The sequence below is a fragment of the Bombus impatiens genome, unplaced genomic scaffold (genome assembly GCF_000188095.3).
Source record: "Bombus impatiens unplaced genomic scaffold, BIMP_2.2 scf_0203, whole genome shotgun sequence".
In the NCBI taxonomy this organism is placed as follows: Eukaryota; Metazoa; Arthropoda; class Insecta; order Hymenoptera; family Apidae; genus Bombus; species Bombus impatiens.
Window position 1 is genome coordinate 944,831 of NT_176622.1, and position 27,251 is coordinate 972,081.

At 34.4% G+C, this 27,251-nt stretch overlaps 5 protein-coding genes across 12 annotated transcripts; 4 read left to right on the forward strand and 1 right to left on the reverse strand.

The window, feature by feature from the left end:
* Nucleotides 1–60: 60 nt before the first annotated feature.
* Nucleotides 61–6,727, forward strand: LOC105680195 (nuclear pore complex protein Nup205). Of its 2 annotated transcripts, none has more exons than XM_012383058.3 (6): nt 61–216; nt 492–655; nt 754–1,459; nt 1,536–2,261; nt 2,341–6,276; nt 6,371–6,727. In XM_012383058.3, exons 1-6 carry the CDS (start codon nt 207–209, stop codon nt 6,589–6,591), a joined length of 5,763 nt encoding a protein of 1,920 aa, XP_012238481.1. In that variant the 5' UTR covers nt 61–206; the 3' UTR covers nt 6,592–6,727. The 2 variants fall into 2 exon arrangements, with proteins under 2 accessions (XP_012238481.1, XP_012238482.1); XM_012383059.3 differs by having other exon boundaries at nt 1,566–2,261.
* Nucleotides 6,728–6,949: 222 nt separating this feature from the next.
* Nucleotides 6,950–7,912, reverse strand: LOC105680482 (phosphatidylinositol N-acetylglucosaminyltransferase subunit C). The gene has a single exon (XM_033319687.1). The coding sequence runs from the start codon at nt 7,820–7,822 to the stop codon at nt 7,004–7,006; it is 819 nt and encodes a 272-aa protein (XP_033175578.1). The 5' UTR covers nt 7,823–7,912; the 3' UTR covers nt 6,950–7,003.
* Nucleotides 7,913–8,366: 454 nt separating this feature from the next.
* LOC100740495 (NF-X1-type zinc finger protein NFXL1) lies at nt 8,367–11,831 on the forward strand. 3 transcript variants are annotated; one of them, XM_012383061.3, is made up of 5 exons: nt 8,367–8,501; nt 8,913–9,224; nt 9,308–9,420; nt 9,503–11,183; nt 11,285–11,831. In XM_012383061.3, exons 2-5 carry the CDS (start codon nt 8,961–8,963, stop codon nt 11,711–11,713), a joined length of 2,487 nt encoding a protein of 828 aa, XP_012238484.1. In that variant the 5' UTR covers nt 8,367–8,501; nt 8,913–8,960; the 3' UTR covers nt 11,714–11,831. The 3 variants fall into 3 exon arrangements, with proteins under 3 accessions (XP_012238484.1, XP_012238483.1, XP_033175569.1); XM_012383060.3 differs by having other exon boundaries at nt 8,374–8,511; XM_033319678.1 differs by having other exon boundaries at nt 8,381–8,511; nt 8,892–9,224.
* A 116-nt stretch (nt 11,832–11,947) lies between these two features.
* LOC100740614 (pre-mRNA-processing factor 6) lies at nt 11,948–16,292 on the forward strand. The gene is made up of 9 exons (XM_003487772.4): nt 11,948–12,615; nt 12,707–12,766; nt 12,844–12,970; nt 13,049–13,599; nt 13,676–14,456; nt 14,520–14,735; nt 14,814–15,155; nt 15,232–15,575; nt 15,663–16,292. The coding sequence occupies exons 1-9, from the start codon at nt 12,521–12,523 to the stop codon at nt 15,940–15,942; spliced, it is 2,796 nt and encodes a 931-aa protein (XP_003487820.1). The 5' UTR covers nt 11,948–12,520; the 3' UTR covers nt 15,943–16,292.
* A 526-nt stretch (nt 16,293–16,818) lies between these two features.
* On the forward strand, nt 16,819–27,148 carry LOC100740857 (thymosin beta). Of its 5 annotated transcripts, none has more exons than XM_012383237.3 (6): nt 16,819–17,101; nt 25,025–25,177; nt 25,354–25,467; nt 26,067–26,180; nt 26,294–26,407; nt 26,489–27,148. In XM_012383237.3, the coding sequence occupies exons 2-6, from the start codon at nt 25,048–25,050 to the stop codon at nt 26,515–26,517; spliced, it is 501 nt and encodes a 166-aa protein (XP_012238660.1). In that variant the 5' UTR covers nt 16,819–17,101; nt 25,025–25,047; the 3' UTR covers nt 26,518–27,148. The 5 variants fall into 5 exon arrangements, with proteins under 5 accessions (XP_012238660.1, XP_003487822.1, XP_024221957.1 ...); XM_024366189.2 differs by lacking the exon at nt 16,819–17,101 and adding an exon at nt 23,946–24,079; XM_024366190.2 differs by lacking the exon at nt 16,819–17,101 and adding an exon at nt 24,353–24,385.
* Nucleotides 27,149–27,251: the final 103 nt, after the last annotated feature.

Consider the following 27,251-nt stretch of genomic DNA (forward strand, 5'->3'; position numbering starts at 1 on the left):
TTTTTAAAAATAAGATATGCTTATAGCAATTGCATCTCGTGTATAGTTGTTCAATGGTTTATGATTATCAATAAATCTATCGTTCCCGCCAGAGGACCGGTATTTGTATTATGTTGCACGAGATTTCTTTCCTTTCATTATATTTAAGTACTATATTTTGTTCCGCCAGATTTGTGTTTTTATAACATTTTATTTACCGTAACAAAATGACCGAAGGTAATTTTTAATTTATATGATTGATCTATATCTTTAATGTCACATGAAAAATCTAACCTGCATCATATAAATGATTAATAGATATTTGAACTGTATTCCTTTTAACATAATGTAACAATTCCTATATTTTAGCATTTTATTATAGTATTACATAGCCTTAGAAAAATATTCTTAATCAATTATATATATATATATATATATTCTATTATATTTTTTATATTATTCTGATTAATCATATAAATTGTTAACAAAATGTTATTTTATGAATTTTATAGAAAAGGAAATTACACAGGATATGTGGACTCCTTACAAGGAACTACAGAGTCTTGTGGAACGGTATATTACTTCTTCTCCAACAACTTATGACCTTCAATATCCTGAATTTACAGAAGCTTTACGTAACCATAGGCAAAATTTTTTAACTCTTTTAAAAAATCCTGTAAGTGATTATATGATATCATGTATTTAAGATTATGTGAGACAACAAAAATATTACAAATTTGTATAATATATGGTTTAAGATATATTCTATTGCAGCCGCAGAATGTGAACAGCAGAGAAGAAATAACAAAGGGAGCAACAGATGGTATTACACTTCCTGGCTTAGGACATCAGTTGTTGTCAAAAGAATTGGTGGATGAAACCCTTATTATATCAGACATGTATGAACTTAATGAGTTCATGGCATTAGATCTTTTATGCACTGCTCAACTACAAATGCCTCATCACCCTGGTTTACCTAGAGGATTAACAGCTATTTTATTATATTATGATGGAAAGAAAGCGCTTACATCAACTTTAAGAATGCTTATACAAGCAAGAATGGGACATAGTTGGAATATTGATGCCCCAATAGCTCTTCTGAGACATATTACGGAGTATACAAATAAATTACAAGAAGATGGTTTATTAGATAGGATTTTATCATTGTTAGAAAAAATGGATCCTGTGAAGGAGCAAGACCTACTAGAAAAAAATCGAGCATTAGGTGGATCAAAGCATCGATACATGGTCATGAAACTTTACAATGATTCTAGACAAGATTTAGCAGATATATTATATTTATGGTCTGCGCAATCTTCATTACCAAATCCAATCTTATTTCGTTTACTATCTTTATTACAAACGAAACAAATTGATGAAACGTATGAAGGTGGTATGGATAAAGTTACGCTTGCTATTATAATGAGTGTATTAAATGCCATCAATTTTAGCTCGTTACATAGTCATGAAAATGGCGAAGGTATATTCTTTAGTCGACTATAAATATAAATTTTGTGTTGTGATTTGTCATATTATATAGAGTTTTTTTATTTCAGAATTGATCAATTCTATGCCATTAATTGCAGAAAGAGGAGCACACGACGAACTATATCAAAAATTAATATCAATGAACATCAATTGGGAGTGTGCTAAATTACGCGGACTTATACAATTTGCTTTTGCAGTTGCTCTCACAACAATAAAAACCACCGCTAACGTACAGGTCTTGAATATTACTATTGAAGACGAGAGATTACTGGAAGCAGCATTAACAAATAAATGTTTTCATTTTATGGCTGAATTATTATTTAGAAACAAGAGCATATATTATGAGGAATTTTATATCCGCTATTTCCACTCTCTTATTTCCGATTTTATATTATTGATGCCCTTAAAAGTTAAGGATCTACGGAGTCGAGTGGACGAATCTATGCGTTTGATTCAGGCATACCAGCAAGAGGGTATCAAACCACCCTTGAATCTAGATAATCATTTTGAATATCTAATGTTAACTGTGGCGGAATTGTATAAAGAAGACCCTTTGAAACTGGAATTAGTTATGGACTATTGGTGTCATCACTCCAGTCATGATTCTACGCACGCATCTGCTACTACATACATTAATCGCTTGCCATCTAGACAAGTTGCTCTTTTTAAATTTGTACGCCTTGCTGGTGAAATATTACCAGCGGGATTATTTGTTCCATATCTTAAAATGATCGCATCTCTTGCATCTTCTACACAGGCAGCACGGCAAGCATTCAATTTTCTTAAACCAAATGGTAAGTAATTCGTGTTTCAAAAAAATATTATTGTTTTCATTGAATGAATTAATAATTGAAAAGTAAAAAAAATTCATAGGATCTTCAGGATCAACAACAATTTCGTGGGATCACTTTTTTAAATCTCTAAGCCAGTACTATGATAATCTTAGGAAAGAACTACCTCCCAGTCAAGACACTGTTTACCGACAAAGGAGCCATCCCAAAGGCATTACACCCGAAGAAAGTAAAGGTCTTGAAGCAGTGCTGTTGGTTGTTCAAGTGATTGCGAAAAACGACGAAATATCAAGAATAGCAATATGCGATCATCCAGGGTGGAAAGTATTACCATCTTTAATCGGTTTAGTCAGTTGTGGAATACCGATTCCACTAAAGAGTGTTTTGATACGAACACTCGCTGCGTTAGCTAGATCACCCGAAAGTTCATCCACCGTATGGCAAAGTTTGGAGGCTGCACAAATACTTTCAACTATACCAACGATAAGCAGCTATCAACCAAGAGGAGTTCAAAGTGAATTAGAGGAGGTTGAGTCAAAGAATGAAAGATATCCATTAACACGAGCAATGTTAGAACTTTTAGACGTTCTTACTGATTTTCCTGTATTGCGACTATTAGGAATGGGGCAGCGTAATCCGGGCTTTGATCCGTATTTACATTTTATTATTAATACTGTCTTTTTAAAGTTTCATACACGGTCATACAAGAACCCAGGAGAAAAATGGGAAGTTGCAGAAGCTTGTTTAAAAATATTTTCAAAGCTTATTAAACAATATGAACCAGCTGTAGAAGATTTCATTGGATGCAAGATGGAGCTCCAGAATGGAGAAGTTACAATAGTTAATTCTGCTCCTGGTTATCATATAATGACCCAATTACATTCCAAATCCGAATTACTTCATGTTATACTATATATTCTTGATAAAGGTTGTACTCATTTCGATACTTATGAACAGTTTCCTGCTAAAAAGAATCTTGAAAACGGCACATTGTATTGTTTGGAAATATTGGAAAGAGGATTAAAAACGCAGCACAACTACATGGCTCAATTAGCCGCTGCGAAATCGATAAATAAAATTTTGACCGGACTATCAAGATTACTTTTAGAGGTGGATCCACAGTCAAAAAAGCCTGATTATATGATCAATGTTGCTAAATATGTTTCGTATAGTTCTTGGCTTCCACAACACGCATTTCATGCTGTCGGAGTTATTCATGAAGTGACCAACGAACCAGGAGCAGATTCCGAATTGCTTTCTACGTTTACAGCTACTCCTACTTTAGCCACAAATATCAGGCACGGTTTTGTGGAATGTTTAGATGCAGATACAACTTTCGATGAAGATACGGAAAACGAAAAGCAGTACACTGGTAGCTGCAAAGAACGTATTTTGCTTTTGATGATGCAAAGTATTATACGACCTACACCAAATCTTTCTCACTACCTGTTAGGATTTGAGATTACCAAAGATATTAGAAAAACCGTTCTACAGCAACCTGGTATTCTGGGCTTCCCACGAACATGTCTGCATTCAATATTAGGAATTTTAGAGCAATCTCTTGAACGTGGCCGTGACAAAATAACAGAAGCTTGCTATTGTTTCCTCCATACGTTAGCTGTAAATAACAAGACATCTGTTCCTGTATTGAGATTTTTGCGAACTAGTGTAAACCAAGACTTCGTACAAAGACATCTCACGAAATTACCATTTGAGGGACAGAACAAAGCAACAGAGCTTGGTTGTATGTCGTGGTTATTAAAGATAGCCGCAATTGAATTACGTGTCGCTGGTGGTAGCTTACAAAATTCTCTGGTTCAACGATTAGTTGGAAACTTTGGTCAAGAAAAAGGGCAAATTGTGCCATCACAGAAACTTCTGATGGACCTTCTGCATTATATCGAATTTCAACTTCAATTGGAATCACCATTATCTCTAGATTTCTTCGATCCATCACAAGTAGAGATGGTTTTAGGACGATGTAGCGTTCCAGTTACATTGATAGGGGGCCCTCGACTTATAGACATAAGAAAGCTACATTCTCTTATCACAGAAGAATTGGCTGTTACTCAAAGTAGTGCAACCGCGACTCAGCGCAATCTCATGCAACAGGAAGTACAGAAAATTTTGACATACGCTTTGAAAAAGAATCAAACAAAGCTTTTATCTTATGCCACTGTCAAATTCGTAGAGGGCTGGTGTCAAACAACAGAAATACTGTTCTGTGTTGCAACAAATCAACAACTTCCTATACCACAAAAACAGAATCTGCTGTTAAATCTATCCCACGATTTATTACAGAAAATGACATCTTGCGAAGCTTTAAGCGAGATAAAGACCTTAGTATCTGGAACAGTTCTGATGTTACTTGTACATTTGAGAAACAGTTTTCTCACGCAAATAGATAACGAATCATTTCCTTCGTCGCCCTCGAATACAACGATGATGAAGATCATTTTGAGTCATATCCTGCAATGGATCTTGAATGCAGGAGCTTCCTCACAAAAAGTAATAACCCATTTATATGCAGCATTGCTAAATTTCCTCTGTGTGGTCGGTTTAGAAAAATCAGAAAGTACGAACATCATTGATTTAATGTACGTTAGTCAATTAGATAGTTCAGTGAACAGAGTAATGCCTGTTCAAGAACGTTCTCATCGTTACGCGACGATACAAGTGATAAATAGCTTTGGAAATAAATTGATGGACATTTTATGCCATAATTGTTCAGGTGGTCATGACGTTTGTAAAATGTTAGCATTGTCCTGTCTAGACAAAATCTTGGAATTGGATTGCGACAATGCCTGGATCATTTATTTAGCTAGCAGAGGATATTTGAAGCACATGATAGATAGTCTTTTAGAATCTGATAATATGTTACGGTGTATGCTACAACCCGAACCTGAGACGTTAAGACCACTATATTTGTATGAAGCAAAAATGGCAACATTTTGTAGAATGGCCTCCACAAGATTGGGTGCTGAGAGTCTTTTAGAAAATAGGATCTTATCATGTATGTCAAATATGATTGTATTTGATCGACATCCCGATGTTCACATAGGATTTGAAGGAGGTGACTATTCTTTCATACCCTCCATTGGTCAGCGTTATCAGCAAATCTTCTTGCCAGCTTTGTACCTTTGCGATGCTCTACTTACTACTCTGGGAACAGAGAACCAGTCGTGTGCCATACAAGTTTGTGGCTTTCTACAGAGCCACGGAGATATTGTTAAAATAATACTACAAAATGCCTTTTCAAAAGCGAATACACTTTTCTTGAAAGAGATCGCTTGTCTTACAGGAGTAATATCCCGATCTGCAAATATTGATATGTACAAACTGGTAGATGACGAATTGGCTAGATCTGAATTTGACGACTGTAAATTAGGAGACATTAGTGGCATGAGAGAACTTCGTGCTCATTTGTATGAATTACAAAGATTAATGCTGTCGCTGTTGTATAAATTTCAATTGCAGCCCGCTCCTGTTCGTCTATGCCACGAGAAAACAGAAGCAAACCAGCAACATATTTCTTGCGTACAAATAGTTGCAAATATTATGTTATACACTCGTAATCAGATGCAACATAGTAGAATGGATCAAAAAATAAGGAACGTGCTGTTTGAGCCCCATTTAACACTGAAACCAGGAGGAAGGGAAAACAGAATGAAAGACACTTCTGGCGGAGTACATTTAGGAACGATCGTTGATCAACTTGTATCTGTTACGGATTTATTGCACACCGAATTACCTCACATTGATACTCTCATTAGCAAATCGGCAATGATAGGAGAAATGAGTACAACCGAATTGAAAGAATATATGTCCGAAGAGGAAGCGGAACTCGATGTGCAAAAGCAACGAATAATAGTGGAACAGCGATTGAATCGGTGGGTGAAAGAAAAACGTCAAACTATAAAGTATTGTTCTTTAATAATAGAACACGCATTATATATTCTGTGGAGCCATTTAGATTTCTATATGATACAAGTAATGTCACGGTACAGCCGAATGCAAGGTAATATGACATCTATTAATGGTACAATATAATTAACGATTTTTCAAATATTAAATAAATATTAAGTGAAATATTAAAAATTTTTCTGTTTTAGTATCTCCAGCAGGTATAGATGAAGATATGGTAGCATGGAAAGCATCTTCAGAAACTCTAATGGAATTAAAACAAGGTCTTGTTTCTACATTTACAGATAACTTTATTACACAATTATTAGATACACATAACGAATATGCAAAAAATACAGTGGATCACAGCTTTGTTGAAGCCCTTGTTAGAAGAATTAAAAGGCTATTACAGTTTATAATTGTACAATAACATCCCGTCTATAATTCGAATTTATAACATATTTTTTTACATATCTGTGTATTTACGAACATCTGCCAAAACTCTCGTAGACAGTATTTATTATAATAATTCGACAGATACAAATTTTCAATAAATGATTTATATAAAAGTACAATTTACTTTAAAAAAGTACCTTCATGTTTTTATTAATTAACATTTTCGAATTATAATTGAACATTTAGAAAATTGTTGATGTATATCATTTTGAAATACAATTTTGTTAAGCATAATAATATATATGTAAAATACATTTTCATAGTTATGTTCTGTTGCTATATTAAAATTATGTTGTGTATTAATAATAAATATTTATAAATGCCTTTTTTTAAAATTTACAATTCCATATATTACAATAAGTGGAAGAAAATATATTAAATATTTTCTAAGAAGTAATAACAGCCTCATCCCATGGCCCATAAATATTATCTTTGTACTTCTGGCATCTTACATACCAATAAGGGCAAATAAAATGTAAAAATACTATAGTTGCAATAAATACATAAGAAAGAGTTTGTGAAACTAGTAGAAGAAAATATAATGTATTTAATGTTAAAAGACTTGAGATCAGTATTTTGCTAGTTAATTTATGCATTAAAAACGGTAATAAAACAAAACACTGAACAGATACAGTGAGAAGAGAAAAGGCATGTAAAGGAGATGCCAATCTAGACGCTAGCATTAAGGAACCAAATATTGAAGATGTTATGGACAAAGAATCGGACAAAGAGATCTGTAAAGGACCGTACTTACTAAATATTAAATGTACCAAGAACATTAATATTGTCATGGCATAAATTGTATCTGTACTGATGGTATCCGTTAAAGTTTTCAAAACAGGTGACAAAATATATCCAAATGTAAGAAAAATCAATACAGTTCTAACATGTTTTGTGAACTCTATCAAAGTACTTGTCTCTTTCAAACAATATATAAAATAACCCAATATTGTGAATATTACCCCAAATACAAATATGATATCAGGTCTGGCCCATTCATTGTATAACCAAATAAATATAATAACAAAAAGAATGACAATATTTAGTTGAATGCATATGCTGGCACCGAAAGTTATTGCTTCGATTAATGTTACATTATTTGGTTTTATTTTGCGTAATTGTTCTAAGAATGAGCTATTCGTATAATTATCCGGTAGACCATAATTTTCATATAAATTCTTCTGCCATTGTAGCTCTACTGTCATAATGTATGTTGCTCTTTATTTTTATCAGAATTTTAATCGCGTAGAATATGAAATTTGATTTTCATTAATTAAATATCATGAGTCTGGTGTTACCATGATATGATGATTAAAATTTTCATATATCCTTCGTAATTCATTCGCTGGATTTTTGCTTTGCATATAACTTACTACAAAAGAAGTAAATATGATTTGAATTAATTTTAAATCATATATTGTTGTAATTCTGAGTAAATTGGGTAAATTGAGTAAATTGTTTAGCATTATGACTATCAAACCATACACTTTAGTAAAAAGAGGTTATTGGAAGACACTGCTGTGCGAATCCTTCTGAATTCGTTAAATCATAAAACATATCTCTTTGAATGATAGATTCATTTATCTCGTCTGAATTAACCAATCAAACGTAATTTATGATATCAGTGATCGCATAGATAATGATTGATTCCTATCTGTGCTGTTGTTTTCCATAAAATAACCGATAAATGTATTGTCGAGTTGTTTGTATATTTTAACTGTGTAATAAAGAAGTGCGTGGCAAGAATATGGCAGATATTTTGAATAACTCGAATGTAATTCATTTCAAAGAAAATACTTTATTTGTTTCCTCAAATATATCATTCACGCGGGATTGATATGCTACAGTAAGCTATTTACATGTTAAATATTTCTTCACTTAAATGTAAGCGTAGGTAGATACAAATTATTTTATACAGGGTCATTGGTAACTGGTGGTACAAGCAGAAAGGGGGTGATTCTACGCGAAAAAAGAAGTCGAAAATATAGAATAAAAATTTTTCGTTCGAGGCTTTGTTTTCGAGAAAATCGACTTTGAATTTTCGCCCGGTACGCGTGCATTTATCACGTCTCGTTATAACGGATCTCACTGTAGATTTTTAAACAAATTAAAAAAAAAAATTTTTTTATTCTATATTTTTGACTTCTTTTTTCGCGTAGAATCACCCCCTTTCCGCTTGTACCACCAGTTACCAATGACCCTGTATATGAAAAATATGTTCTTTTTTCATTTTTGTAATATTATTAACATCATTGATTATATCTCTGTATACAGTTTTATGTTTCATCATTACAGGACAAAGTTATTACATATTTCATGAGTAAGATAAAATTCTAAATAAAGATGCAGAAATTTAGACAAGCTCAAGCAGAAAATAAAATAGCGATTAATAAACATTTAGAAGCAAATGCTTATCTAGAATCTTCCAGCGAGGATGAAGATGATAGAAATGAAGAGGATATACAAAATATAGTTGGAAAAGTAATATCTGCCTACCAAGGCAAAGAGGCAGATGCAGAAAAAATTTTATCGTATTTAATTAATATTTTTCAATCTGGCAATGCTGTTTGTTTAATATGTATTTCAACTGTAAAAAGAGCAGATCCAGTATGTTTTTTTAAAACTATATAAATTTATGGTATATAAACTTTGTTATACATTTTGCATTACAATATATGTTAATGTTCTAGATTTGGAATTGTAACAAGTGTTTTGCTTTCCTACATCTGTCTTGCATTTTGCATTGGATACAGGATAGTTTGAATGTTAAACGCGAGAAAGGTATCACATCATTATGGGCATGGTAAGAAATAATTTAAAATGTTCTGCAGATATGTATATTGATAATACATTCATTTAAATATTATATATGAATATTATTCTAGTCCAAAATGTCGTATGGAATATAATCAAGATGACATTCCTCGTAACTATAAATGCTTTTGTAAAAAAACCATAGATCCCCCATATAGTCCATGGAATATTCCACATTCCTGTGGAGAAACATGCGACAAACTGCTGCAACCAGAATGTGGTCACAAATGTGTTTTGCTTTGCCATCCTGGACCATGTCCTCCTTGTGCAAAGACGGTATCTATTAAATGCTACTGTGGCAAACAGATGCCTCAACAACGACGATGCAATGCCAAAGAATGGAGTTGTGGTACTGAATGTAACAAAGATTATAAGTTATGTTCACACACTTGCAAAGAAGTGTGTCACTCAGGGGAATGTCCTCCTTGTCCAGAAATATTATTACTAGAATGCCACTGTAAGAGTAACAAAGAATTAAAGCAATGCTCTGAAGGTCTATGGACTTGTAATAAACTTTGTGGCAGACCTCTTTCTTGTAATGTTCACATATGTCAAAGTAAATGTCATTTAATTGGTGACTGTGGACCCTGTCCATTGGAGAAGAATAGAACCTGTCCGTGTGGGAAAAAACGTTATGCCATTTCTTGCAAACAAGAACAGCTACCCACATGTGGAGATACATGTGGAAAATTATTAAATTGCGGTTCGCATTATTGTAATATGAGATGTCATACAGATCGTTGCGGGCAGTGTTTAGAGGTAGTCACAAAATCGTGTAGATGTGGCAGCTATCAGAAAGAAATTGCATGTGGCAAAGAATTCCATTGCAATAAAAAGTGCATGCAAATGCGGTTGTGCGGAAGACATTTGTGTAATAAGAAATGCTGCGACTGCTTGATTAAAAACACGTATAACGTGTGCGAAAAAGTATGTGATAATGCTTTAAACTGCCGCAAACACAAATGTGCTGCTCCTTGTCATAGCGGCCCTTGTTATCCATGCGCACGAACTGACGTTATTCAATGTAGATGCGGATATAATAAGATAACAGTACCATGTGGTACGGTAAAAAAGATCAAGCCACCATCTTGCAATAAGCCATGTAAAATACCTCCAATTTGCCATCATCCCAAACGAGAAACCCACAAATGCCATCAAGGTCACTGTCCACCTTGCAAAAAGATTTGTGGCATGATATATAAACGATGTGGTCATTTCTGTGTAGCTGTTTGCCACACGAAAGTGTGGCTAAAGGTGAGCAAAAATGACATAAAGACGCAACCAGCAGGACCATGGGACATACAAAAGGAAACTTATCAGCTAAAAACATTACCATGTCCACCATGTGAAGTTTCTGTACAAGTTACATGTTTAGGAGGACATGAAACGCGTCCATGGCCTTGTCACATGGCTAGACCTACGTCTTGCGGAAGATTGTGCGGGAAAACGTTATTATGTACGAATCATACATGCGAATTGATTTGTCATAAAATACCATCATCTGAAGAAAATAAGAATGGTACCCCGTGTATGGAATGTGAAAAACCATGTTTACTTCCACGACCACAAGGATGCACACATTTATGCTCAGAACCTTGTCATCCTGCACCATGTAACCCTTGCAAACAATTAGTTAAAATTTCATGCCATTGTGGTATAAGCACTTTATATCATAGATGTTCTGAATTAACATCGGCTAAAGCTGAAAGACGTAATGAATTGCTCAAATGTGGGAATCAATGCCCCAAAAATGTAATTAAATTATGTATTACCATAGATTAATAATCAGTCTATATATATATAAATAGTAAATGTACTATAATGTTAAATATGCTAATTATGTTCCATTTCAGTATCCTTGTGGACATCGGTGTATAAATGATTGTCATCCTGGTCCATGCAAGAATGAAAAGGAATGCAACAAGAAGGTGAAGCTGTTTTGTGTGTGCAGACGTATTAAGAAAGATTTTATCTGTTCTGTGGTGCAGAAAGAGGAAATTTGTATAAAATGCGATGATATTTGTGCCAAACTAATAGACGAGAAACGCCAAGCCGAAGCTGCTTTATTAGAACAAAAGCGGCAAGCTGAAGAAATACGTAATCAACAAGAAATAGAGAAATTTGAACGAAAATTTAAACCCCGCCGCAAAGGAAAAGATAAATTCGATAAAAAACAATTACAAAATGAGACATGTAATAATTATAGAAAATATTGGATTTTAGGCATTTTAATATGTACAATAGGTATAGTAATATTTTACATGACTGCTCAACAATTGTAACGAAATTATGTACATATTAAACTGTATGTTTGCAATGATTTGTAATTATAAACCTAGATTATATTTTTAATTTTAGTTTAATCGTTTGAGTTCCAGGGGTCATTGAAAAAACTGAGTCGAAAAATCAACAAACAACGCAATAGCAATTTGTTACTTTATGAAATATATCTATATTATTATATATGCGTACTATTAGTTTATAAATATTTCAAGTTTTGTTCAATAAAAATTATTAGGAAGGTAATGATGAAATACAAAATACCGTCAGTCGTCCGTAGCGTTTAAATATACTGGGACTTTTCGACACAAAATCGAAACAGTGCGATCGCGCTGCTTGGAACTCAAACGGTTAATAAATTAATGCCGAAACTTTCAATAATTTATCGACTAATGTAAGATATTTCAGTCTATTAAATCTTTCTTGTAACTTGTAGAATTACAAGGCCCAAAGAATTTTTGATTATGTACATTTTGTAAATTTCTGTTATATGTCTAATGGTTGGCAAAATTGTGAAAGAACTTTAATATTGTACTGGATTTTTATTTTACTATGTAGTGTTTTGGCGTAAATCAACTTTACTACTGTAACATAAAGTAATCAAATTATTAAAAATTATTTATCTACAGTTTATTTTTTATGGACTAATGCTAAATTTAGCCCTATTAAATGTTAATTTCTTCAAAGTGCCATCTAGCATTAAGAAGTTACCTTTCAAGCTTTTGAAGCAGACGTTTGTATCATTTAGAGGTTAGATGTACAAAAGAATTTTGTTTGTGTTTACATAAGTGGATCAACAAAAAGTTAGAATGGCAGGTCCATCGGTTTCGTTATCAACGAGGAACAAAAAACATTTTTTGGGTGTTCCGGCACCTTTAGGATATGTTGCTGGTGTTGGGAGAGGGTAATATATAAGAAGCAATGTTATTTAGCTAACCTAACCCCTTTTAATGAAATAAAATATTAATATATGGCTTTAACACCTTGTTTTTTAGAGCTACTGGATTTACAACTAGATCTGATATCGGTCCAGCTCGTGATGCTAACGATGTTTCGTGAGTACTGTATTATATTCCAGCTTTTCCCCTTTAATTGAAGTATTTCGTATCAATGTTTCATATCTTGTTTGTAGGGATGATAGACATGCTCCACCAACAAAAAGAACAAAGAAAAAAGAAGAAGAAGAAGAAGATGAAGAAGATTTGAATGATTCTAATTATGATGAATTTTCTGGATATGGAGGATCTTTGTTTAGTAAAGTAGGACAATGAAAGAACACTTTATTAAATATTTATAATTATATGATTCAATTTATTAAATGATTAAGTATCTTGCAGGATCCATATGATAAAGACGATGAAGAAGCTGATGCTATTTATGAGGCAATTGACAAACGAATGGATGAAAAGCGTAAAGAATACAGAGAAAAAAGGCTTAGAGAAGAGTTAGAAAGGTATCGTCAAGAACGTCCTAAAATACAACAACAGTTTTCTGACTTGAAAAGGGAATTAGTAAATGTAGCCGAAGAAGAATGGAAAAATGTTCCAGAAGTCGGTGATGCTAGAAATCGAAAGCAACGAAACCCACGGGCGGAAAAATTTACACCATTACCGGATTCCGTCCTTGCACGAAATTTAGGAGGAGAAACATCTACCAGTATAGATCCATCAAGTGGTTTGGCATCAATGATGCCTGGTGTAGCAACACCCGGAATGTTAACACCAACAGGAGACTTAGATTTAAGAAAAATTGGACAGGCTAGAAATACTTTAATGAATGTCAAGTTGAATCAGGTTTCTGATTCTGTAGAAGGGCAAACTGTTGTTGATCCAAAGGGTTATCTCACAGATTTGCAAAGTATGATACCAACATATGGTGGTGATATCAAGTGAGTTAAAGAAATATCAAATGTATTTTAATGGTAATTATAATTCAATGAAGTTAATATTTATTCTTAATTTCAGTGATATCAAGAAAGCTAGGTTGTTACTAAAATCTGTAAGGGAGACAAATCCTAATCACCCACCAGCATGGATCGCTTCTGCTCGTTTAGAGGAAGTTACCGGGAAAGTGCAAGCTGCACGGAATTTAATAATGAAAGGCTGTGAAGTGAACCCTACGTCGGAAGACTTATGGTTAGAAGCGGCTAGGCTGCAGCCACCAGATACAGCTAAAGCTGTAATTGCACAATCTGTACGGCACATACCAACATCTGTTAGAATTTGGATAAAAGCGGCGGATTTAGAAACAGAAACAAAAGCGAAAAGAAGAGTATATCGCAAAGCATTAGAGCATATTCCAAATTCAGTGAGATTATGGAAAGCTGCAGTGGAATTAGAAGAACCAGAAGACGCACGAATTTTGCTCAGTCGAGCAGTCGAGTGCTGTCCAACCAGTGTAGATCTATGGCTTGCTCTTGCTCGATTGGAAACTTATGATAATGCTAGGAAAGTTCTTAACAAAGCAAGAGAAAATATTCCAACAGATAGACAAATCTGGACAACAGCCGCAAAATTGGAAGAAGCGAACGGGAATAAACATATGGTAGAGAAAATTATCGATCGTGCAATATCTTCTTTGAGCGCGAACGGAGTGGAAATTAATAGAGAACACTGGTTTAAAGAAGCTATGGAGGCTGAAAAAGCTGGAGCAGTACATACATGTCAAGTTATTGTTAAAGCAATTATTGGTTTTGGAGTGGAAGAAGAAGACAGGAAACATACTTGGATGGAAGACGCAGAAACCGTAATATTTTATATTTGTATTTATAGTCATATGAGCAATTACTTATTGCATTTATTGTTTTAGTGCGCTCAACAAGGGGCACTAGAATGTGCTAGAGCAGTCTACGCTTATGCGTTATCGACATTCCCTAGTAAGAAGTCTATTTGGTTACGTGCAGCTTACTTTGAGAAAACTTATGGAACGCGAGAGTCTTTAGAATCTTTGCTTCAAAGAGCAGTTGCTCACTGTCCAAAGAGTGAAGTACTTTGGCTTATGGGCGCAAAATCGAAGTGGTTGGCTGTAAGTAAAATTCATGAAAAATGAAATTTCACGAAAGTGCTTTTATAATATATGAATAATGTTATATTCTATTTTAAGGGTGATGTTCCAGCAGCAAGAGGTATTTTATCACTTGCGTTTCAAGCAAATCCAAATTCGGAGGAGATTTGGTTAGCAGCCGTGAAGCTAGAATCAGAAAATTCTGAATATGAAAGAGCTAGACGGTTGCTCGCGAAAGCAAGAGCGTCTGCACCAACTCCTAGAGTTATGATGAAAAGTGCAAAATTAGAATGGGCTTTGAATAATCTTGACGCAGCCTTACTGCTTCTGAAAGAAGCTCTAGAAGCATTCGATGATTTCCCGAAACTATGGCTAATGAAAGGGCAGATCGAAGAACAGCAAGGAAACTTGGACAAAGCTTTGGAAACATACAATCAAGCTGTAAGCATTCTCTTCTTTCTTTTTATTAATTCATTTTTAGTTAGGAAGTAATCTTTTAGTTTTATTTATTTTATAGATAAAAAAATGTCCCACTTCTATTCCACTATGGCGTTTATTAGCACAATTAGAGCACAGAAAGGGTCAAGTTACTAAAGCTCGGTCAGTTCTGGAGAAGGCTCGCTTAAAAAATCCGAAGAACCCAGAGCTTTGGTTAGAAGCTATCAGAAATGAATTAAAAACTGGTGGTGTTAGAGATATGGCAAATACGCTTATGGCAAAAGCACTTCAAGAATGTCCAACGTCTGGTTTACTTTGGGCAGAGGCAATTTTTATGGAACCTCGACCACAGAGGAAAACTAAAAGCGTTGATGCTTTGAAAAAGTGCGAGCATGATCCACACGTGCTTCTTGCAGTATCTAAGTGAGTGACTGTTTATTACGACATTTTTATATAATGACACATGGATTATTCGAATAATCTTTTATCATTCTAATAATTATTTCATAGATTATTTTGGTGTGAACATAAAATTTCGAAGTGTCGTGACTGGTTCAATAGAACAGTGAAGATAGATCCAGATTTAGGAGACGCGTGGGCATATTTCTACAAATTTGAGCTTCTAAACGGTACAGAAGAGCAACAAGAAGATGTAAAGAAAAGATGTATTGCTGCAGAACCCCATCATGGTGAAAATTGGTGCAAAGTATCAAAGAATATAGCGAACTGGTGTTTGAATACTGATCAAATTTTAGTATTAGTTGCAAAAGATTTACCGATTCCAATATAATTAATTAAGTAATTTAGAATACTGTATATATCTATTTTTTAAAAATTAACTATTAATTATAACAATAGAATAAAATCCTTTAAAATTTATATATATATATGTACTTTTAATTTAATTTAAATAGCCAAAAGATTCAAAATCGTTTTCGTTTTGAATGTTTTTAAAGTACATATGTATTTTATTATGCTTAGTGTGACCTATGCATACTACTATTGAATATGTGAATGCATACTACTATTCTGCATATCGTCTATGGCTTATTTTACTCTATAGTTAAAACAGTTTCAAATTATAATTAAGAAATTCAATTCATAAAAAATAATAAAATTTATATGATATTTTTCAGTTTATAGGAATACTTCTTTTCCTTCAATACATTTTTATAATTAATACTTATTTGATCCAACTAGAAGACGAAACATTTATTAAAAAGCGCCGTAATGGACGGTATTGCTCTTCCTTTAAATAAGTCAATTTTTCCGAATGTACCGGGCTATTTCGAAGTGCTAGAAACACCCAACGGGACTGCCATATGACGCGCAGCTGGGAATAACTATAAGATGAGTCATTCCAGCTCTCGTCAACCCCTAGAACGTCCTTCGGTCCTGCTCCCTTTCCATTGTGCCAAAAATAGCAACGGTGCATTTCTTCGGTACTTTTGCTTGCGACTGCTATTCCAATTTATCCAGGAATAATATCCGTCGTATAAATGATTGCTAAATGAAGAAAAAGAACATAATCTAATAACGAAATAAAAGTATTGAAAGCGAGTTTACGCTTAAAAAACATGAAACTTTTTCGTGCATCGAATGCAAAATCATACTTGTCGCGAAGGGTGAGTCAGCTACCCTCCCGATGACGGTCAAGGAGACCATTGGAGGAAGTGTTCGATGGATGGAAGGAGGAATTTGGTAGTGAGCGGGAGTGAAACGATGGTGCGTGATTGGCCAACGTTCGGGGTCTGAATTTGTGGTGGGGTTGAACGGTGCGAGCGTAGGATCGGCAGAAGGAAGAGTGGAAGAGTGGTTCGCCGGTGTTACCTGGTGTTACGTGCCGTGGAATCACTAGCCGGTCAGTCAGTGTACTGCCTCCATCCTGCCCTTGAACGTTTGGCTGGACGGTGTTGCGCTTGCCTATCTCTCTAAGTGACAACTGACAGGTCAGTGCTCTTTGCCGCCGATGCATTCTATCTACGATCATCTAAATTGCATGCGCTTTCAAGTGTATAAAAAAGCATACGGTGATATTTTCGTTGACGTATCAAAGCGAACCGGCTTTCTTCGTTGCCGTTCGAAGAAAGGCGGTATCGTGTATCGTGTGTGTATACTTGCATGTTTTTTAAGAAGACGAAAACTGGTCGAAGACGATCGGTATCGGTTAGTCACTCGAATCATTCTTCCTGCGCCTGAACTTGGAAATCGCCATAAGGATAATATACTTTTGAGGATATCGATCGTCTTCATTATTCGCCGATCGAAAATGGAGGGGTGTGGTCAAATCTCCATACGCGTTCTGTACACCTACGAATCTGAATCGTTGATACGAAACAATAAATCTTTTTATTTTTTTTTCTTTTATATAGCAGGCGTTTAAAATATTTTATCATAGCGTCTTGTATAAATTACTATTATACTTTTGCGATATTTGAATATCTAAAATAAGAAATATTATTACCACCCTTCGTGTTTTACACACTTTATAATCCGTAGAAATATATTTTTGTATATGCCGGTAAACATTTGAAATAATAATTAAGCTTGAAATAAATGAGTCATACGAATTTTGGAAGCATTGGCCATTAAGTAAGTAAGTACTTATCGCTGGGCTCTTGTGAGTCCGTTAGGATGATAGGATGGGACAAGGGCGTGGTTTTGACAGATGCACTCCGCCGCGCATCAGGCACACAAATGCGCTTCTGGTTGCCGACTGGCAAGCACGCTTTTATCCTTGTAATCGCAAGTATTTACTGCCTTTCGTCAGGAGCTAGATTTCTGGAAAGCTAGATTTTTTCTCTTGAAAATATTTGGAAACAAATAATAGTAATTAAGTAATTATTTCAAGTAAAACAATAATGAAACAAATATTCTTTTTAATAAATAGTTGCCTTGGTGGACTCATTACATTGCAGTACATGCAATACACATTGCATTTTTCTCTAATTAAATCTACACATATTCATGCGTGGTATCTTCATAAGGGAGAATCCAGCGGTATTTGCATCTTATCATGTCTCGGACAAGTTGGCTCGTTTCAAGGCAAACGAGCAGATATTTCGAATAAGTAAAACACTCTAGAAATTCTGTTTATCGATTTGTATAGCAGACACAATTTTTATTTGCGATGTCTCATACGTATAACACATCGGTTTATTCTTGAACATAACGAGTATGATAACTTGTATCTATGTATTTGCAGTCCAAACTAGATAAATATCTGATGACAAATCCATACTTCCACTAGAAGATTTCTTTAAATAAGATTCAGTCATTTATCTGAGAATAAATACATTTTTATAATCTATTCTAATAGCACGTATTTTACATCTATGCCTTTTAATAATTCTGATATATACTTCTGTTATCTACAAATGCTTGCGTGTTAATGGAAAAAGAACGAGGATCGAGGTAAATCCCACGCGATGTATTAAAAAATCACCTTTTTACCATTGACCATGAAAGTCGAGGTCGTCGATACGTTATGTAGTACGCATAGATAGCTGTGAAGAGTTCAGATACCCCACTCTTCGACCCCCGCATTGCCAATCGATGAAACCGTCTGCCACCAGTCGACCGCTCCCCCGATGCAACCCTACATGTATAAAACCGACACGTATATATTTACACGACAGCCCCAAAGGGGCGCGCGCGCACCGCTATTTCATTCACGTTCCGGAAGAGAAATATCCTAAGACTTTTTCGAGCACACTCAAGGTCGATTCTGGACTAGAACCTAGAACACAATCTACAGTTGAATCTAGAATATAATGGGATGATTAATAAAAAGAAAATATTAAAGAGCTTTAAATTTATTAAACAAATGGTAGAATATTTATTGTACGTTCCTGACGAAATGAGTGCCTTCTGAACACGAGTGTATCACCCCTTATTTGTCAAGTATCACAATCGGGATGTCGCTTGTCATGCAGAAGCGTAATGACGAAAGCAATCTGCAATCAAGATTGGGTCAGAGGGTTCTCTTCAGAGTTCTTTATTCATTCACGGTGTATACCTTGGTACTCGTTCACGAAATCTTGACCGTTGAAGAGGATTCCTTCCGCATCGGTTACTGCGTCGAAATAGCGGTATAATTTAATGTATGACGTGGCTTTCATCGTTCGCGGTGAATTCTTGCTTTTCTTACAACTATAAACGCAGCTAAATATTTGTTAATTACGAAGATATGTCGAAATCTATACCTTAATATTGATAAGGTTAATGAGGTTAACGAGATTAACAAAATTAAATTAGGGCTCTTCAATAGAAATTTTTATGATACTTTTGGAGCCTGAAAAATTCATTTTATACGATAAGGACAAAAAGAAGTGTACTTTCAAGTCTGCGAGCAGGACAAGCCGCTTGGTAACACGTAATACGTCCCTGAACGTACGCGCCACCGCTCGATACGATACGCGCGCGTCCAGGGTTCGTTAGCCGTCACGGTTGCACGAAAGAGAGAGGAAGAGAAGAAGAAAGAGAGAAAAAGAGGGCGTTTGTATCGCGTTTGCTCGGAGCGCGAGCGCAACACGGAATCATCGCAAGCAAACGCATTTTCTAGCCATGCTGCACGCTTTTACGTGGGTATTTGACGGTATACGTAGGTGGCCAAGCGTGTGCGCAGTCCACCAGCACCATTAACTGGTCAATGCAATAGCCAAACGCCACACGAGTCCGCTCAGAAACGAACCGCTGCATACGCCACTGAGGGTCCTCCATTAAACGCGATTACCCAAGTTAATTGGCAGGCCGCGCGAACTCGTTAGCCGTCAGCCGTAAGATCTCTCTTTACCACGAACCCACGACAATGTCTGCCCAGAAACCTTTGGACGATTAACTGATCTTATCGATTCCACCGGATGCGTTTACAGTCGATCGGTTCCAGACACACGCCGGTCCGTTCACCAGACTTACGTAGAAGTTATGAATAATGCGCGCGATCCCTTTGCAGCTGTTCATATCTTCTTCAGCTAAAAATATATATTATAAATGTTCAATGTACAAGATATGTATGAATGACGTCAAAATTCGAATAATTACTGTTGTTTATGACAAAATACTAAACGTTCTTTATGGTAATTATAGTACAGAGATTTCAAAATACCCAGTTAAACGTGAGTCTCATATGATATGTTCAATCTCGCGATGAGCATGGCTCGTCGAAGCGTAGCGTACACCGACGCGTCCTGCAAACCGGCTAGCGCGTCGGTGCGAGCAACCTAGTTTCCTTATTAACTTGCAGACCTCTTTTCTCCTCGCGAGATCAAGTAGGATTTATCGTGATTTCTCTTCGGACACTGGCGTACTGAAGCTGTTTTTAGCCCTCCTCTTCCCCCTCGTTGTATCATGATAATCCAATGAGATACATCTTTTAGAATCATCGAGGACTACCGTTGCTTTCTTGACTTTTGTGAAATCGACCGACTTAACTTTGTAACATGCCGCGAAATCGTACGATATCAAGCATTTGAATAAGATTACATTAATTTTGGCATTACTATGAGATTCTTTATTATGTATAAAGGCTTGTTTCTTTTTCATAAAGTTATATACAATTTTGAAAAATGAAACTAGCCTTGAGAAGATTAATTCGTATGTATTGGACATACTCACCGTACAACTAAAGCAATCTCCTCTTCTTTTGTTACCGTTACGCATAACGCAGACCAGTGGGTGCTTTCGTATGCGTGCACTCGATGCAAGACTCCTACACGTGTACCGACGATAGGGAGAGAAGAAATATTCAACAAGCGGATACGTAAAGGACACGAATGTGTTTCACAGTTGCGTATTCAGCCTCTTTCGAGCTCTCTCTATATACAGCCATACGGCTGGCTACCATATAAGGACCTATACACAGCCTTGTCGATGCTGACCCACCGTTGGAACGTATCCCTTGAAACGTTCTCTTGGAGCCACTGATGTACGCTATATCTGTACCTTCTCATCCTTCTTGAATCTGTAATTTCTTCCATTCTGTTCTTTTTGTTTTATCGCACTTGTGTATATTTCTTATTGCCTGTTGCAGGATTAGTCTATATTTAACTGATTTAACTGATTAACAAATATAATCATAAGAAATTTTGAAAGAAATAGCTTCTCAAGATAGATTGAATACTGTTCTTCATTAGAAAGTACTTCGATGTTAGATTTTGCCAGAGAGTGAAATTTGTTTCCTGATTTTTTAAAAATATGCTTGTAAAAAATACCGTAGGTTCAGAACTTTTATGTAACACATTTAACGCGACTTGCTCTTTGAAATATAAATAATGTTGATTTCTCTCAAACGATAATGCAACTCCAAGAAGCATTGTGTCATAGTCATAAGAGTTTCAAGTACTGATAAAGGTTTTACGACTTTGAACCAGTGAGTCCGCTTCATGAAATGTACAAGTTTCTTCTGAAGTACAAGTTTCGATGTAAAAGTACAATGTACAATCTTCTTGGCTAGTGATATTTTCTTCTGTTCAAAACAGTCGTTGAAATGCCTAAAAGTAACGAATATAAGCGACGTAAATAAGGAAAAAACGAAGTGGAAGCGAAAACACAAAAAGAAATGGTAGGGAGAGTCCGACGAATATGAGTCATTCTAGCTTCAGTGGTGCACAAGCTTTTTTAATTGTACACTCCTGCCGATCAAACGTGCAAAACTGTATTCATTTGCGAATATACTTCATATTGCTATAATATTGCACATAGTGAACAGGACAAATCTTGTACACGGAAATTATCATACGATTTTTAAGATTTTGAGATCGCTTAGGTACCGTGAATGCGAAGCATTGTCGATTGTGCATCACTGCTCCAACAACTGTAAAATGTAAAAGAACCGTGAGTGCCGGATTCGATGTATGAACATATGACGAGTCTTTCTGTCAAGTTCCTTACGACGGAACGTGCGTGGATTATTAATTATATTTCGACATACATTAAAACCATTTTATTATTTACGTTTCATGAATATATATACGTAGTACATACAAATGCTTTGCAAAACAGTTTATGAAGAAGTACTTTTATTATGAATTTATTTGTTGTTTATGAATTTTTTTAATTCTTAAAATTTGGTAAAATATATAAATATAGTGTAGTATAGTAGAAGGATTTTATAAATTCGTAAATTTATAAATTTGTTTGATTAAAGCAAATATAATTTGTGAGATTAAACTGAGTGAATGAGAATCCTGGTTCATAAAAATGCCGACGTTCCAGTAAGAATTCACAGAGGAGGATATGTGACCAGAAAGGAAATGGAAAGAAACGCGAACCGGAAGTAGCAAGCTTTAGCTTCCGCTTCGTAACGCATTAGTTACTGGCGTGTAATACGAAATTTAGACAACAAAGAATCTCCAGACAGATTTTATTAATGAGAGATATCGTATCTTGCTTGCGTTTCTCTAATAACATTTTTACACAAACCAAGTCCGACTAGATACGATTAAACGAGTCCACTAATTGCAATTAACGTAACACGTTGCATTTTAAGATGTTACGTGTCCGATTATGTTCCGACATAATTATGGGCAATCCGTTATTTTCACTTATAAAAAGGAAAAAAGAAACACGAACAAGAGGAGACTGTAAAATACTAGACAAGGAATACTTGCCTACCTTTGCATTCACTAGAAACGGTGCCGTTATTCGTCCGGAATTTATAGTACTTGCATCTGTCTACATCTTCCATCAATTGAAAAATCTCTTGCTTTACAATCCTTCTGCATTTTCTCAATTCTTCATATTTAATATGTACAAATCTAGAAAATAGAGTAATGTATAATATACTAACCATGTATAATGCACAATAAAAATAATTAGACTTAATTATGTTTATAAAAATTCATACTTTTATAAATATAATTAATAAAATAGGTACTCTACTTTGAATATTTTCACATATCTTTACATATAATATGTATTATATGCATTTTTGTATCTTCAAATTTTCCATAATTGCATAAAACTGCGCAGTTTTGTAATAATATACAGTGACGCAAAAATAGTAAAATATCAAATTGTACGTTTGGAAAGAAACTACACAAAATGGTAGAAAAATTGCAGATTATGTAGTAGTAGAGTAAGTGCAGTGTAACCTAATGTGTAGAGTGAATCAAATCTTTTGCTTTATAATCCTTCTGTGTCTTCTTGATCTTTTATATTTAATATTTATGAATCTAAAAAATAAAATAATGTATAATATGTAATAATAATATATAATAATGCAAAAATGTTAAAATTTCAAATTTATACGTTTGAAAAGAAATAACAAAGAATGATAGAAAAATGGTAGGTTGTGAGGTGGCAAAGTAAACGTAACGTACTGTAGTATAGAGTAAATCAAATCCAATTTGAAATTTTCCATGCATTATATGCATTATATGAAAGAATTTTCAACGTTTAAATTCCGACGTTTCTGCCAATATGCATTGAAAGCGTCGCGAGGAGCATTCGATATCGATATGTTTGGTCGATAGACGCGCACACTCGAGTGCGCGTATCACGTTTGTGTACACAGGCTTCGTTCGATTCTCGGTAACACGATGACAATGAACCGACTCGTTCGCTGACACTTGCAGATTCTCGCTTCTTCTTGTTTCCGATATATCCGACGCTCAATCATTGTTCAACCGAGAATAAAGAAAATGGGCTAAAAGTTGCAGCAAGTATCGCGATTCGGAGCGATATACAGCTGTATATCGTTTACATATGTCACGAAAGTATTCTTACACTTTTTATGAACATATTACGTGTGTTATACGAAACATTTAAAAATTTCATTAATGTCGAAATGGCATCCAACTATCATGATTATATTGATAAAACCATAAATGATTTTGGAAATGTATACAACAGTTCCAAATACTTAAGATAAGTATATATTTTACAGGGATCACAAAAGTATAAACAAGTAATCGTCAGCAACATTAGCAAGTCTCAGTATTTAATGAGATCATTTTCAATTATTAATACACAGTACATGTTTAAGATAATAAATAAGGTAATAAATACATTTTATATTTGACATATTTTATTTAGTAAACTACATTAATTTTTTACTAAATATAACTTTATATTGAATATTTTATAACTTCTATATATTTTTTCAGACTGAATTCAAATTTTTCCAATATAATTTTTGCACTTTTAAATTTCCCATAAATATATAAAAAGCTGCATTCTGTCAGTATGAAGAAAATAAACAATTTTTTAAGAAAAGATTCGGCAACTTACATGTATGTAGATGGCAAAAACTCTAACTCTAGTTAAATCTTTCTTAACTTTTGCTACGAATTTTTCGAGCAACCTTAATATTTGAATACTTACCATAGGAAACTTGTACGTATATATTGTGTATATTATATAAAATATCTTGAAATTTCGTTAGAGATAGTTTAAGAATAATTGGATTCTGTTTTGTTATGAATATAACTTGTTCGTTTTCTGGGCAGCTTTTGTTCAACTGGACGGTAAACAAAAACATATCGTGTTCATGGACAAAACCCGACAGGTCATTTCAGATTGTAGTTCTAGTTGTTGATGTCAGTTTTATAATTGGAAATTCTTCTGGACATCGATATTCAAACGAAACTCTTGCGGGTAGCAAAGTACAAATAAAAGAGATTGTTACTTTTAGATTAGGGACGGAAAATTTGTGTTATAAAATCTTATAATTACTTAAATAGTTATAAATTTATTTGTGACGTTTTTGGATATTAACAAGTAATCTATCGAGGTTATATTATACAAATTATTTTTGTAATTAAAATATATGTAATTATAATACACAGTTATTATATCTTATTTAATCAATGATACACAATTGATGTTATGAAATATTTTTGTTAACATAAAGAAATGTTTGCTTGTTTCAGATTGAAGAGTACAACACATCATCATGTCGAATCCGTCGTTGAAAGACCTGCCAAAAGTAGCCTTAGACTTGAAAAGCGAGTTAGAAGGTTTCAATCATGGCTGTATGAAGAAAGCCGCGACCGCTGAAAAGAACGTTCTACCTTCCGCTGAAGGTACAACGCAAATATTTGTTACTTCTCTCTCCCAAAATCATTGTATTACAGAATTATTTGAATGTAATTCTTACGATTCAATATCCTGTAACTTTATAGACATATAGAGCTCTAATATTAATAATTTTGTTTCTGAAAATTATCGATTATAATGCATGTAATACTGTAATATGTAGACGTGCGACAAGAACGACAACATTCTGAATTAATCCACGATGTGGAGACGTTTAAACCAGATCAATTGAAACATGCCGATACGAAAGAGAAGATCATATTACCCAATGCCAAAGGTATCATAGAAACTTATCTGATTTTTAGGGGAATACTTGATTCTCAGATTCCCTGCTTCTACTTTGGACGGGATCAAAAGGAGGGTATGCTGTTGCTTTTGGTGCTTCGAGGTGACCAAAATATACGTGACCAAACCAAGCTTATTCACTTTCGCTTTCAGCCGCTTAGAAGGAATTGTTTTGCATGTCCAATTAGGTTGTCAGTTGTCGGTAGTCTTGTACTCTGTACTGCGTCCACGATAACAACACGATGTTACGTCCACTATCGCGATAAACATTTTTTTGAAATATCCCAATAACAATAAGGCTTTAATGTTCATTGCTAGAGGAAACTATTTAAAAATAATATATACACTTTCTTTGCATTAATAAATAAGTTCTCTGTAAAAAATTTATATTTATTCGTAATTCTGATAAAATTGGGCAACTACAATGGTTTTAAAATAATTTCATGGTACAGCGACACAGTGAAATTGTTACATAAATATATAGTTGGTGTAATTTCACTGGTTTCCACGGTGACCTTACCTTCACCGTTTTCATAGTTTTCTCTTACATATTTCATATTCCATTCTTTAATCTCGATTTACGCCTTACAGATGTAGCTGCGGAGAAGACTCAACAAACGCTTATGTCAGGCATCGAGACATTCGACCCAAGCAGTCTGAAGCACACCGAAACTCAAGAAAAGATTTTCCTACCTGATATGGATGGTCAGTATTGTATTTCATGACTTTCATATATTTTGTTTACCTTTCATAATTTTTGAGAGAAATTATTAATTTGATCCAAGGAAAATGTTAACAAATCAAATTTTTCTGTGCAGTGATTCAGCAGGAGAAAGAAAAGCAAGAGCTGATCTCTGACATTGAGAATTTCAATCCCGCAAAATTGAAACACGCGGAAACGCTTGAGAAAAATCCCTTGCCTACCAAAGAAGGTGAGCTAGAATTCGAAGTAAATATATTATTAATAAAAGACAATATTTTTCTTATCAAGATGATGTTTCTTTTTGTTTTAGCAATCGACGCAGAAAAGATAGCTGCTTAAAGGAAGCTTTTAAAACGAAAAGAACGGAAAAGAAAGGAAGCAGCGACTCGTCATTTCTTCCATTTTCTATATCGTGACATTTTATAACAATTATTCATACATTGTCGACAAGAAAAAAGGAGAATGCGAAACACTGTGTTAATGTAATCTTATGATTATACTTATCCTACCGCCATGAGCGTCCCTTTCGGCGAGACGCACAAGTCGATTTTTACACAAAACTATTAACAACGGAACGACGATGAAGGTTCAGGTCCAAATTTAATTTAAAAGACAAGAAAAAAGAAAAAAATATGCGATAAAACTCCACAAGCCATTGATCTGATTCCTAAAGTTACCAGCCTTAAATAACTTTGGGCTTGCATCGACATCCGTCTTTAATACTAACTCGCCAAAGGATGTACTTTTTATACTAAGAAAGCTGCACGCAGGCAAAACGTTATTTTCGATAGCAACAAAATTGGTAGCATTGCATGCGTTACAGAATATCGCAATGGTACAGCGGTTGATCTTATATTTCTGTAAAAATCATATTTTATATAAGGGGCTATTGTACTTTTTTAATATTTCGTACACATCGCATTGTCATTCCGATGAAAATTATGACGAATAAAAAAGTAATTTGTAAGAAGGTGTTTTGTAATATTTGAACCTCTTTTGAAGTTTTTTTTATCGAGTTTAGTATTAATTAAATTTATATATAAAAGAGTAATGTATAAGAATTATTATTTATA

What these genes read in the sequence shown, in the direction of transcription:
- LOC105680195 (XM_012383058.3), top strand. An exon ending in CAATTTTCTTAAACCAAATG is followed by an intron (nt 2,262 to 2,340) that starts GTAAGTAATTCG and finishes AAAAATTCATAG; the next exon opens with GATCTTCAGGATCAACAACA. An exon ending in ACGGTACAGCCGAATGCAAG is followed by an intron (nt 6,277 to 6,370) that starts GTAATATGACAT and finishes TTTCTGTTTTAG; the next exon opens with TATCTCCAGCAGGTATAGAT.
- LOC105680482 (XM_033319687.1), bottom strand. Translation starts at nt 7,822, where the DNA reads ATGACAGTAGAGCTACAATGGCAGAAGAATTTATATGAAAATTATGGT.
- LOC100740495 (XM_012383061.3), top strand. Translation starts at nt 8,961, where the DNA reads ATGCAGAAATTTAGACAAGCTCAAGCAGAAAATAAAATAGCGATTAAT. An exon ending in CTGTAAAAAGAGCAGATCCA is followed by an intron (nt 9,225 to 9,307) that starts GTATGTTTTTTT and finishes TTAATGTTCTAG; the next exon opens with ATTTGGAATTGTAACAAGTG. An exon ending in ATCACATCATTATGGGCATG is followed by an intron (nt 9,421 to 9,502) that starts GTAAGAAATAAT and finishes ATATTATTCTAG; the next exon opens with TCCAAAATGTCGTATGGAAT.
- LOC100740614 (XM_003487772.4), top strand. Translation starts at nt 12,521, where the DNA reads ATGGCAGGTCCATCGGTTTCGTTATCAACGAGGAACAAAAAACATTTT. An exon ending in CAAAATCGAAGTGGTTGGCT is followed by an intron (nt 14,736 to 14,813) that starts GTAAGTAAAATT and finishes TTCTATTTTAAG; the next exon opens with GGTGATGTTCCAGCAGCAAG. An exon ending in GTGCTTCTTGCAGTATCTAA is followed by an intron (nt 15,576 to 15,662) that starts GTGAGTGACTGT and finishes ATTATTTCATAG; the next exon opens with ATTATTTTGGTGTGAACATA.
- LOC100740857 (XM_012383237.3), top strand. Translation starts at nt 25,048, where the DNA reads ATGTCGAATCCGTCGTTGAAAGACCTGCCAAAAGTAGCCTTAGACTTG. An exon ending in CATATTACCCAATGCCAAAG is followed by an intron (nt 25,468 to 26,066) that starts GTATCATAGAAA and finishes TACGCCTTACAG; the next exon opens with ATGTAGCTGCGGAGAAGACT. An exon ending in TTTCCTACCTGATATGGATG is followed by an intron (nt 26,181 to 26,293) that starts GTCAGTATTGTA and finishes TTTTCTGTGCAG; the next exon opens with TGATTCAGCAGGAGAAAGAA.